Source organism: Hydra vulgaris, chromosome 11 (assembly GCF_038396675.1).
Source record: "Hydra vulgaris chromosome 11, alternate assembly HydraT2T_AEP".
NCBI classification, from domain to species: domain Eukaryota; kingdom Metazoa; phylum Cnidaria; class Hydrozoa; order Anthoathecata; family Hydridae; genus Hydra; species Hydra vulgaris.
Genome location: NC_088930.1, coordinates 42011380 through 42025301, shown reverse-complemented (window position 1 = coordinate 42025301; position 13922 = coordinate 42011380). Strand labels below are relative to the sequence as shown.

Below are 13922 nucleotides of genomic sequence, written 5' to 3'. Positions count from 1 at the left end.
AAACATGTAATTTGTTTACAGAGAATTGTGGAATGCCCTGGTAATATTAAGAACAAATAAAGACGTTATTTTCAATATCTAAATGCTTTCAGTAATTGATTGCTCTTAATTTATTTTATAAACTATATATAGAATTAAAATTCTTTTTTTATGAAGCTTATCGGGTCATAATAATAAGCCAATTTAAAAATCTTTAAATGAAACCTAATAAAATAATTTGCTGTAATAATTACATAGAAAATTATTCAATTCAAGTTTAAACACATGCACACATATGTATACATTCTTGTTCTGACAAATATGCAAAAAAAAAATTTATTGTAAGTAAAAAGCATACTTAAAGCAATCTTTAAATAAAATATCAAAAGTACAGAATTCTATAATTTTAAATAACATCTAAAAGCTAGGTTTTTAGTATGAAGCCACTTTTCAATAAATTCTACAAATAATGTTAAATACAATATGACAAATCAATGATATAAATAAAGATTTTGGTAAATAAATTTGGCGGTTTGTTTTCTTAATGGTCTTTAAACCAGGGATGTCCAACCTTTTTACAATAAGGGCCATTAATTCGTTTCAAAATCAACTTGAGGGCCACAAACATAAAATACCCAAAATAAAAATTATTAAATTTGAAGTTTTTATTTAAATTTAGATAAACAGTTACACTCATAGTTAAGGTTCAAAGTGAAGTTATACAAAAGTTCGATCAATGTGAAACTTGACACTGTTTTTTTTTGCATAAATGATCTATGTCTGCTTTTATATTTGATGATGCAATTCGAAGGGTATTAGTAAGGTGTTCATCTGTCAATCTATTTCTCTGTTCTGTTTTTACATGCTTTATTTTTGAGAATAACTGTTCGCAGTTGTATGTGCTTCCAAAAAGTGAAAAATATTTAATAGCATGTCTGCACAAATGAGGAAAAACTTCAATGCTCGTGTATTTTTTATAAAATTCTAACAATTCTACTTCTTTGTAGGCTTCTTTAGAATCTTTATTGTTTTGCAATTCTATTAATTCCATTTGAAATTCATTTCTAACTGTCTCAGCTTTGATGGAAAATGGATGGGCAAATAGGTCTAACTCATTTTTTTCCTTTTTAAAATCACAGAATCTTGTGTCAAATTCATCAATTAATTTTAAAATAAGAGTACAATATCTTTCAGAGTCAATTGTATTAATATTTCTTTCTGATAATGCCTTGAAATGGACAAGTACTTTAGAACTTAATTGTTGTTTCAGAAGTTTTAATTTCAAAAAAAATGTTTCTACATTTTCAAACAATTTACTAATAAGTTGATCTTTACCCTGCAACTTAAGGTTTAATTCCATTAAAATCTGAGTCATGTCAATCAAAAATGCCAAATCATTCAGACAGTCAATATTTTCAAGCAAGCTTGTGTCTTTCCCTTTAATTTTTAGAAACAGCACTATTTCAGGTAATAGTATCCAAAATCTTTTCAGAGTAGCAGCTCGACTAAGCCATCTAACCTGGCTGAAATAAATTACATCTTCAGCCTCGCTACCACAACCTTCAAGTAATTGTTTGAACTGTCTGTGATTAAGGCCACGACTTCTTATAAAGTTAACAGTATGAATAACAAGTTCCATAACATTCTTCATCTCCAATACTTTTGCGCATAACTGCTCTTGGTGTATAATGCAGTGATATGAAATAACTTCATGATTAATGGATTTCTTAAGTAATGCAATAAATCCAATATTTTTTCCTGTTAGTGCACTTGCTCCATCTGTAGTGACACTACAGAGTTTCATTTCTGGTAATTCAAATTTCACCAATGTTTTTTTCACTTCAGAGAGAATATCTTCTCCTCTTGTTGTGTTCTTCATATGATTAATATCTAACAGTTCTTTAATTACTTCAAAGTTACTAGTTATACCTCTAATAAAAATGGCTAGCTGAGCAGTATCACCTCTGTCTGTTGATTCATCCAGTGCCAGACTATAGGCTTCACATTTATTTAATTTTTCTTTTAATGATAATTCAATATTTTTTGATAGATCTTCAACTCTTCTAGCAATAGTTTGGTGTGAGAGGCTAAGATCTTCAACAGTAGGTGTTTTTTCAGGACATATCTCTTTACAAAATATTTTTAAACAGTTTTTTAATAAACCTCCAGTACAAAAAGGTTTACCACTTTTTGCAACAGCTTCTGCCATTAAAAAACTTATTTTGGTAGCACTGTAAGAGCTAATCACTTTAGTTTTCATCACTAATTGTTGTGCAAGAAAAGTTTTCTTCAACAATTCAATCTTATCAATTCGAAATTGGCCTTTAAATTTGTCATAACTTACAGCATGTTTTGTAGTGTAGTGCCTGTTCACATTATAACTTTTACACACGGCAATTTTCTCCAAACAAATTAGACATATAAAAGAATTACATTGTTCATGTACAAAATAGTCAGTTGTCCAAGAAGGATTAAATACACGACCCCCATGACCGCTTTCAGTATCACATCTACGTCTTTTAGCTGAAGCCATCTTTATTAAATATATAAAAATAATGTTTTTTCTTTAGCGCGCGTTTTATTATTTCAAATGCGGATTTATTCAGTGAAAGTATAATCGAAATCGAATGTATAATTCGAATTATAAATATATAAATAATATGCTGTAGAACTTATTTTATTATTGTTATTTGAAATTTTTATTAAAATAAAAATTCAAAAATAAAGGACCGTGATAAGCGGGCCATGCCATAGGCTGACGAGGGCCACCTTCTGGCCCGCGGGCGTTGGACAACCCTGCTTTAAACCATGCCTAATATCCATTGCTTCACCACAAAGTATTACCACACACTGTTTACACACTTCGACACCTTTTTTTAACAAGCTAGCAAAATCTGCATGCTTTGTACAATAGTTTTCTTTATAAGATTTGTAACAGTAAACCTGTTTAATTGATTTTTTTTTGTCAGCAAAAAATAATCAATCTTATTTGGTTGGTTTTTCTAGTGAAAATATTTAAATAATGCATTTATATGCAGTACAACACCAAAATTTATTTCTTTAAGACAATTGTTTTTTAAAGCTGCTAGTTTCTAATGACAACAACAACAAAACATTCAGGTAAGCTAATCTAAATCGTTTGAAAGTCTGTCATTTCGACCTTCTTTGCTCTGAATAGTTCCAATCAAACTTTCTAAATAGTCTTGCTTAAAGTGAGATGTTAAAATGCAGCTAAACTTTTCCGCGAGAAAAGAGCTCCTGACACAATTTCAGTATACTAGTTATTGTAACATTTCATCTCCAATGAGATAGGGATTTTAAATCACAAAACACTCATTTTTAATCTGCAATTGAAATACCCTTAAGAGAAACATGCTATTTTCCATTGTTGTTAAATCACATCGAGCAGCTTTATCAACATAAAACTTTTTTGAATTGAATTAGATTAAAAAAGAGTATTATTTTTATCAACAAATTGGTTGGTCATTAAGAAGTCAGTATAACACTTGACGATAATATTCAATTCAAAAAATGCTCCAAGAATATTGGTGCAAGACGGATAGAACTGCATGTACGTCTTTCTATCTTAAACAACGTCTGAATGTGATGCCATGAGACTATATATTCGCATTCGCGCAGTTAATTGTAGCACAATATGAAGGCATTTTTGAACAACGAAGAGTATTATTTATTAAAGAATAACGCAATATAAAACAGAAAACTTTGCAGAGTTTCAGCCGAGTTTGTTTTGGTGAACTTATTACTATACTACCAGGACATCCTATAATGCTTAGCGCATACGATTACACTTTAAACTATGTAAATATAAAGGAGTCGACAGCGCTTGATGATTTTCAAAAAGATTTATTACATATATCTTGCGGTTTTCTTCAAGGCTCTATATCTATAATGACTTAAAACATCAAACCTACTTAGTATTATGTTCGTTGATGATACTAACCTATTCCTTTCTAATACGGACATCTGTAAACTGTTTTGTAATATAAATAACGAACTTGAAAAAATATCTAGCTGGTTCAAGCGTACCAAATTAATTCTTAATGTTAATAAAACAAAATGGATCATTTTTCGCCCGCTTCAAAAAAACTTTATCTACCCATAAATCTGCCTTAAATATTTATTAACCAAATTGAGATTAAGAGGGACTCTATCATAAAGTTTTTAGGAGTTTATCTTGATGAGCACATTGCATGGAAACAGCATACTGATTACGTAGGGTAGAGCGGCTAGTTGAGCATAGGGGCAAGTTGGGAAATTCAAATATCTCAAAAAACATGCATCATTTGACAAAACATCTAATGGATGAAAGTTAGGGAACTAGAATGTTAACACAATGCACAACAAAAGATTGATAAAAAGCAGCTGAGTAAGATACACGGGCACTATTTCTATTTTCGGCCAAAATAGTAGAAAGAAAAAAATTTTGCTATTTTTTGCTTAGATGCTTATAAATCTTTTTATCTGACATCACTTAAGTGTTGATGTTTTAACAATTTATCGGACTTTCGATTAAAACTGCCCGTTTTTTCCTAACTCTTATTGTTCTCTTTAAAACTAAGGTGTCACCTAGTTTAGTAGGGGTAACTTTCGAACACAAAGAAACAACTTTGATAATAAATAATACATTATACATTATGATACATTATGCATATACATTTTTAAAGTTAATAATTTTTAAATCGGGCTTTGAAGTTCATGATAATTGTATAAAAAATAATTTTTATACTTTATGACTGTGGCTGTGGCAGGTTGAGCAGCTCCGCAAACTTTAGGTACTATTTAAAAAAAAATCAAAAAGTAGACTTTTTTCTTAACAAATTTTTAGCAGGTTAAATTATCAAATAGTGAAAAAATTATGTAAATCCAACGCACCGTTTATGAGATCTGTTAGATTTAGTAAAAATTGCTCAACTAGCCCTGCTCTACCTTATATACCAAGATTTCTAAAATATTGGAATTTTATATAAATCTACAGATTATATAGATAAAAAGAGCTTGACCCAACTCTATCATTCATTTATCCATAATTATATAAATTATGCAAATATTGCTCGGACTGAAAATCATTTCAGTCAGCTTGAGCGGTTTCTCGGTGACAAGACATCATGGTCTTCACGAGTTTTCCGTTTCTTTATTCTGCTATCTTTCTTTGTTTTCTAACTATATCTTTATTTGCAAATAATTTAAATTAATGTAAGATAACTTTTTATTTACTTATATTTGTATAAAGATTGTAATAAAGAAAAACAAAAAAACTAAAATAATATTAAAACTTCTCTTTTTTGACGGGAATCAAATCGTTTTTTGTCTAACAACTTTGTTTTGATATTTTTTGGTATTTGAATTTTACTAGTAGAGTTCGAGAATAGACATATAATTTAAAATTTCTTTGTTATATAGTTATACAGGAGTTATACAAGCGTGATTGAATATATAGAATATTTTTTAACAAAGTAGTAAAATATATTAACCACAATAAAAGTTTTTTTAATCAATTGGATAAATGAGACAAAATTTTTTGCTAAGATTTAAAAAAAAAAAAAAGTTCCTTGTTGGCTAACATTCGCCGATTGCCTACAAAAGATCCAATTTTGCCGACTCCCAGTATCCAAATTTGCCGACTAATTAATAAATGTAATTTTCATTAGGTTAGACACCTCCGTCGTTCTCCCCCCCCCCTCCCCCATCGGGTCGGCTCTGTATGTAGGTTCTAGGATTTTATCTTATACATATACTGCAAATACCATAAGGAACGAACCATAGTGATATGCCTAATTCTTGTTAAGATGCCTTACTTATTTTTATTTTTTTTATCTAACATTATATTTTGCCGTTTAATAAATATAACAGTTTCCATAAATTTGCAATAAAGTTAATGGCCGGTGTCATGAAATAAATTAACCCCCATAATAAATTAACTCCCGTTGCGTAAAAAATTACCCGGGGAGTAACTCTTCTTGAAATAAATTAACCCCTGTCGGCGTAACAAATTAACTCCCCATAATATTTTAACTCCCTTGGAACAACTTATACGAATTACATAAAAAGTATTTTAAATTGATGTTTTCCTAATGTGTTGTTTTTAAACCTGTTAATTAGTTATTTATAGGATATAAATTATATTTCTACTATTATTATATCATATATTAATAATGGCAATATATATATATATATATATATATATATATATATATATATATATATATATATATATATATATATATATATATATATATATATATATATATAAATATATATATAAATACATTTATATAATATATATATATATAATATATAAATATATAATATATAAATATATATGTATATATATTTTATATATATATATATATATATATATATATATATATATATATATATATATATATATATATATATAATATACATTTATATATATATATATATATATATATATATATATATATATATACATTTATATATATATATATATATATATATATATATATATATATAAATATACATTTATATATATATATATATATATACATTTATATATATATATATATATATATATATATATATATATATATATATATATATATATATATTACATTTATATATATATATATATATATATATATATATATACATTTATATATATATATATATATATATATATATATATATATATATATATATATATATATATATATATATATATATATATATATATATATATATATATATATATATATATATATATATATATATATATATAGGGGAAGTGGGGGCATAACAGCCCCCGTAACGTTTAGATTAATGGAGTATGAAAATAAAAACGACAAGCGTTTTTTTAACAGTGTACTCCGATAAACACATCATTAAGCCTTAAATTGCTGCAATTAAGAAAAAAATAAAACGGTTTTTGAAAATGTTATAATACAAAAATTAGACTTAGTGAAAAAAGCGGTTGTGCCCCTCTAGAGAGGCACAACCGTACCTTAAAATATATATATATATATATATATATATATATATATATATATATATATATATATATATATATATATATATATATATATATATATATATATATATATATATATATATATATATATATATATATATATATATATATATATATATAATATATATATATATATATATATAGGGAAGTGGGGTCATAACAGCCCCCGTAAGGTTTAGATTAATGAAATATGAAAATAAAATTGACCTGTGTTTTTTATCAGTGTATTTTAACAACCAACAACAACAAAAAAAAGCTTTTAATTTTAGCAATTTAAAAAAAAATGCAACAGTTTTTGAAAATGTAATTAAACAAAAATCACAAAAATCGCTGGGGGTATACTTTTCGTGGTACAATTTCTGTAGGTGTATCATTTTTTGTTTCTACAGTCTTGTCAACTGTTTGAGCGCTTTTTCTTTTTTTAGTTTTTATAACCATCTTTTTTGCCAGTTCCGCTTTATATGGTGAACTGGTGAGTATAGCTGTTTTGCCATTTTGCCATCGTTTGCGAGTTTGCTGAGTTTTCTCATTCGAAATACTTACAATTTCTGCAGGTGAAGCAATTATGAAAGAAGCCATAGATGTCGAAGACAAAGTTTCTGATTCAGAGCAAGATGTCAGGGATAATTCTTGCAGTCAAATAGTTTGTGTTTGAGACTTGGTAGTTAGATTTGGTGTTGCTGAATCCATCTCAGGAAATGACCTGTTGGTTGTTTCTGAAGGCTCAAACATCCAATCATCAAAAACTTCCGGATTAAGTGGACTTATTCCAGTCTTTCTAAGACAATTTACAGCTGTCAACATGTTTGCAGATTTCATATAAGCTATTCCAAATAGTTCTGGAACCTGATATTCGGTCACAACTCTAGGATAATGTGTACGCAGCCAAATACGTACTTTATTCAAATAGTTGCTACTAAATAGTGCCATGAAGGAGACATTTAGTGGCTGCAGACGGTGTGAACAATGTGGTGGAAAGAAAATAACAGTAACATAATTTTCATGTGCTTTCATTATGAACTCCATATTTTTTGTATGTGTTGCATGACCATCTAATAATAGCAGTACAGGCCTTTTTTTGGATGGCATTACAAAGGACAGAAAATGATCAAACCACTTCAAAATATATCTGCTTGCATCCAACCACTAGAGTGATATGATGCAATAGTACCCAGAGGAGCTTTTTCGATAATATTAACATTCTTGGGAGCTCTAACATGGGGGAAAATAATCAAGGAGGGCACATATATACCATAGGCACTCATACACATTTCGATTGTTATGATTTTCCCTTGTTCAGCTGATGTTATAGTTCCAACTTGTTTTTTACCCCTCTTAGCAATAACTTTTGATACTTTTTTTGGTACTGAAGAAATTCCTGTCTCGTCAACATTATATATATATATATTATTTGGAGTTATGTTATTTTCATCTATGCTTTTAGTCAATAGTTCAAAATATTTATTCACAGCAGGTCGGTTAAATCCCATTGCTCTAGCTCCAGAAGTTCCCTCTGGCATACGCAAAGAAATAACAGGATTGTGTTTTAAAAAGTTTCCTGCCCACTGGCAGCCTGCCATTCCTGTTTTTTTGTTAAAGCTATGTGGTATCTTGTTCTTTTCAGGTAGCTAAAAGGCCAATTCTCTCAAATTTTTCATTGAAACTGGAAACAAGCAACTCTTGAGAAAAATTAGGTGTTTAGCTAACTCTTGCTCTTGTTCAAGGTTAAAAACTTATTTAAAATTCCCAAGTTTTTTTACTGCACAACTATTTAGTTCTAAACTCCCTTGCTGAAGTCTTTTTATTCTGTCTCACAGTGTCGTTGTTGGGATACAAAACATTAACGATACCTTCTTATACAATAATTCCTTCTTCATTACTGATTCAATAGCTGCTTCATTGAATTTTCTTCCCAGGATTGTCGATTAGTTAGACGTTTATATTTTTTAACCATATTAGGTAATTGTATGCACAAAATAATAACTTTTTCTTTATCAAAGAAAAACTATAATAACATTATATAAATATACTATATGTATCTATATATGTATATATATATATATATATATATATATATATATATATATATATATATATATATATATATATATATATATATATATATATATACAATATGTATATATATTTTATATACATATAAGGCAAAGGAGGGCATCAAGACCACATTTTTCATATACTTTCAGATTTTTCTATTGTAAAAATTGAATATTGTGAAGTTCACGAATATTTTTTTTTCTAGTGACAGACAACATATTTGTATAGAGGCATTGCATTTTATAAGGAAAAAAAATTTTGTATAGTGCCAAAACTGGTAAGAAGTTATAAAAAAAAATCGCAAAAAATAAAAAAAGGGGGGCAATTAGACCAAGTATATTGAATGTATATATTTTTACCAAGACTTAACGCAACTGTTAAAATTTTATTTGATAACTTAAATATTGTCCTTTTTGTAATTAAAGTGCCTTCGACATTATATAAAATGTCAAATATGTCATAACACACCTATTTATCACTTCTATCTTCACTTATTCCAAAACCTTTCATACGGTATACGGTAAAATACGGTACAGTAGAATTTCAACCATGAATAAAATACTATAAAGCTAAAACTTTGTTCAAGTAAACACAAATGTATGATATTTCACAAAAACAAAAGCCCCAATTATTGTAGCTCCGAAAGGTGAACTTTTGGTTCTATATAAAAGGGCCTATATAATTGTTTAGGGAGAAAAAAAGATTTTTCAAAAAAAAATATTTACTGTTGGAACAATTTAACTACTTCTTATTTATATTCGTATAAGAAATGTGGTCTAAAAATGAGTATCCAAGAAGTTATTATTAAATATGCCAATCAAAAAATTATAAGTAATACAGGTATACATTATAATTTGACTATTGAAGTAATCCTTTAAAGACGATATAATTTATACCAAGTTAAATCTATTGTCTATAGCTATTCATTATATAAATAAAATAAATTTCAAATCCAATTAATGGTTTGTGGTGACTAACCACGGATCTATGCCAAGGGTGGATCCATAGTAAGGGGGAGGCAATCGCTCCCTTGGATATTTGCAATTTTTTTTTTTTTTTTTGTAAACTTTTATATTAACACAGCACTTTGTTTAAATTACGTTAGTAAACTAAAGAGGCTTTTTAAAATTAGCAAAAAAAATTATGGATTTGCTTGCTTAAAAATCATCAAAACTGAAAATTAACCCCCCCCCCCCTTCTTCATAGGTGGTCAGGATCCACCAAATTGAAAAAACATGCCTTATCCTATATCTTGTCTTTTCTGTAAAATAATTACATAATCATTTCTTTTTTTAATTTATTTTTAATTTATCTTAAGTTTCTATCCTTAACGTGTAATATTGTGGTAATTTGAGGCTGGGAACTGAAATATCTCAAAATTTTGACACTATTATCCGAAATGTGGGCATTGAGCTAATAATTTTTTTTTTTTACTATCTTATAAAACATTTAAATTTATCAGCAGGTTTTTTAATTTGATCAAATGTATTTGATCAAATTAAAAAACCTTTATCTCCACAGCCACCACATTCAGGCAGGGGCGTCGCCTTGGAGGGGGTAGGGGGGAGTCTCCCCCTCCCAGAATCTAAAAAATAGAAAAGTTGGGAATTTCCTTGCCACGAGTTGGGGCAGTTGGGAAATCGGTGATAAAAAATATTTTCTAGTTAAATTAAATCAAAATTTTTGCGAAAATCCATCAAAGATCTAATTCTTTTATGACTTGGACAAATAAACTTTACGTTTATTAAACGGCTTAAGGCTCTATTCCACAGCTTCAAGCTTTTTCGCGCTTCTTTTTTTTGTTATCAACAATAAAAATGGCAGCTGCAAGTTTATGTTTGACTAAAAGCAGTTATTCATTTTTTTTCATACTTTCTACTTTGAAACGTGAATATTTATTTCCATGAATTGATTTTAACATTTCTGTCTTTGTATAGAAGATATGATAGCATTTAAAATGATATGATTAGTTTTTTAATATAGTAATTTTATATAAAGCTTTTATCAGAAAGTATAAGAAAATAAATGCTAAACTCTGATATGAACGTTTTGTGCCTGTTATTACTTCCAATTATCAGTATACTAAAGTAGGATCAGAATTAGGTTTGCAGGAGTAATAGGCCTAATAAGAATATATAATAGGATTATTAGTCTTATTCTACTATGATAAGACTCTTATATCTTAACACATTTATTAAGAGTGATAACTTTTATAAACATTAAATCATTTAAAAATTACGGTAAATTATAGCATCTGCGTTTGTTTTCCAGCACTAACTATGAAAAGCAAAAGATATATATTATTATGTTGCGTATGCAAAGCAGTATTTAATAACGACTATAAAACCAGTCATGAAAGATCCGTTCATGGTGGTTTGGTAGAAAGGTTCATATAAAAACAGTGGGAGCCCCAGAGAATTCTTTCATAGCCTCCTTAGCTTCGAAAAAAAAAACGAAAAATAGAACCTTCGAATGCTGGTAACGATGTCGAAGTGGGTGATGAAATACAAAGTAGTGAGCATACAAAGTTAGACTTGATAATAATTGAAACATCAACTTCAACGTGTGGTATATCCATAGAAGAAGAAACAACATCTACTGATAAAAAATTTGAACAGGACGCAAGTTCAAAAATCCAATAGACTTGCTCTAATAGAAGAGCAAAAAATAGAGGTGCAGAATTGAAAATCTGTCGAAATTCTTATCGATAAATGCAAGACTTTGGGATGCCAAGGGCTAGCGTTTAGGGAATCAGACAGTGCTAATCAAGGTAACTTTGTTGCAGTTGTGAATCTAATCTCTCGCCACAATCCCACACTAAAAGCCTGGATTGAAGATAGAGCCCTTCGTCCAAATAGAGTTACATACACGAGTCCATCGTCTCAAAATGAAATGATTAGTTTAATTGCAACTGAATTAAAGAGTAAGATCATTGATGAAATTAACAGCTCCAATTTTTTTTCCGTGATGGCCGACACTACTCCCGATATGTCACATAAGGACATAATGAGTATAGCTGTGAGAACAACCAGTGAAAATGGCGAGATTCAGGAAAGGCTTTTGAAATCCATCGAATGCACTGATAAGACTGGAAAAGAGATGGCTGAGCTAATTTTATCTTCTTTACATAAATAAGGCATTGACACATCAAAGATGGCTTTTCAGTCGTATAACTACGCTAGTTCAATGTCTGGATAATTTAAGGGAGTACAAAAGTATATAACAGAAGAAGTTGGCCATAATGTACCCTACATACCTTGCCAAGACCACAGAACAAACACTGCTTTTGAACATGCCTGCAATGTTAATACTTTAATACAAGAATTGTTTAATGTCCTCAAACAGTTGCATGTTTTCTTCACATCAAGCACAAAAAGATTTAGTCATTTAAAAGAAAAACTTGAAGACATTGACTGTGCAATACAGCTTGTAAACCTGTCTAGAACAAGATGGACCGCACGAGCAAAATCTGTTAAGGCTTTAAATCAGTGTTTAGAAAAGGTTATTGATCTTCTTCAGATCATCTAAAATAATAAGATTTTTGATACTAACACGAGAACTAAGGCAATGGGACTTCTGAAAAAAGTAACAACTTTTGATTTCATTAGTACTCTTTTCTTCATGAAGAATATCATTGAGAAGATAAAAGTATTAACAAAAATTTTAGAAAGTCCAAACTTCAATGTCATTGACAGTATTAATGTAATTGAAAGTACTGCCAAGTACATACAAAATATCAGTAACGATACAGATGCCATGAATAATTTGATTGAAAGTGCAGTAATATTTTCTAGGAAATTACACATTGATGCAGAAAACGATTACGAACGACACCATAGATTAAGAAGGTGGTGAAGATTTTAAGTCATCAAGAATACTAGCCAAGACGCTGAAAGACATTTTGTACCATGTTGTGAAGTTAAAGGATATACTGAAACAAGCCCATAAACTATGCATTTTTGTAATCACAGCTGCTTATGGTGTAGCATAAAATGAGCGTTCTTTCAGCCAACTCAAGATTGTAAAATCATATCTGAGAACAACAATGAGTGACGAGAGATTGGATAGTCTTATGCTACTGAAGTGCGAAAAAGAACTTTGTAAAGGAGTTAACCCCGAACATCTTGTTAAACGGTGGGTTCAATTGAAGAAACGTCATATTAAAATCAAACAGCAGACAAAAAATGATAGACTGATGATAAAATATTGTGCGTATAAGTCTTGTAATAAAATAATATTTTCCATATTCCTTTGTATCCATTTCCGTAATTTTAAACTGCTATATATGCTGCCAGAATGGTTTGTAAAGTTTATTAGATTTGTAAATTGTGTTTTTTTGGACTGATACAATTTCACTATAAATGGATAAAACTTTTAGACGTTTTTTGAATTGAATATTTTGTATATATGTAAAGGAAGCCATGTTTTGTTAATAGAAGTTAATAAATACTGATAATTGGCAATTCATGAGAGTGAGTGCAGTGTAGTAAAACAATCAGTAGATTTTGTAAATAGGACAGAAATTGATTTCTTGAATTTTTGAATTATAAAAAATAGTTGTGAAAACTATGTAAAGCAGTTGGGAAAAACAAGGTCTCTTAACCCTCCTCCCCCCCCCCCTGAAATTTTCTCACGCAACGCCCCTGCATTCAGGACATACAATATTGCTGTTGTCATCATAATTATTATTATTTTTTTTTTTCCTTCAATTTTTTTTTTGTTTTGTTTTTTTGAAGCTTCTCTTGTTCGTTTTAAACATGCTTCTGATGTTAAACTTTCACCATAGCGAAACCTTTTAACCCGTGCAGATCTTCCATGAAGAGAGGTTTCTGCACATTTAGAATGTAATTGCTTAAGAAAA

The 13922-nt window shown here is 29.0% G+C and overlaps 1 protein-coding gene across 1 annotated transcript; it reads right to left on the bottom strand.

Annotated features, from left to right (window-relative positions):
* Positions 1-712: 712 nt before the first annotated feature.
* On the bottom strand, positions 713-2512 carry LOC136087046 (general transcription factor II-I repeat domain-containing protein 2A-like). Its single transcript, XM_065809552.1, has one exon. It carries the CDS (start codon positions 2510-2512, stop codon positions 713-715), a length of 1800 nt encoding a protein of 599 aa, XP_065665624.1.
* Positions 2513-13922: the final 11410 nt, after the last annotated feature.

Coding starts and splice junctions, on each gene's coding strand:
- LOC136087046 (XM_065809552.1), bottom strand. CDS start 2,512: ATGGCTTCAGCTAAAAGACGTAGATGTGATACTGAAAGCGGTCATGGG.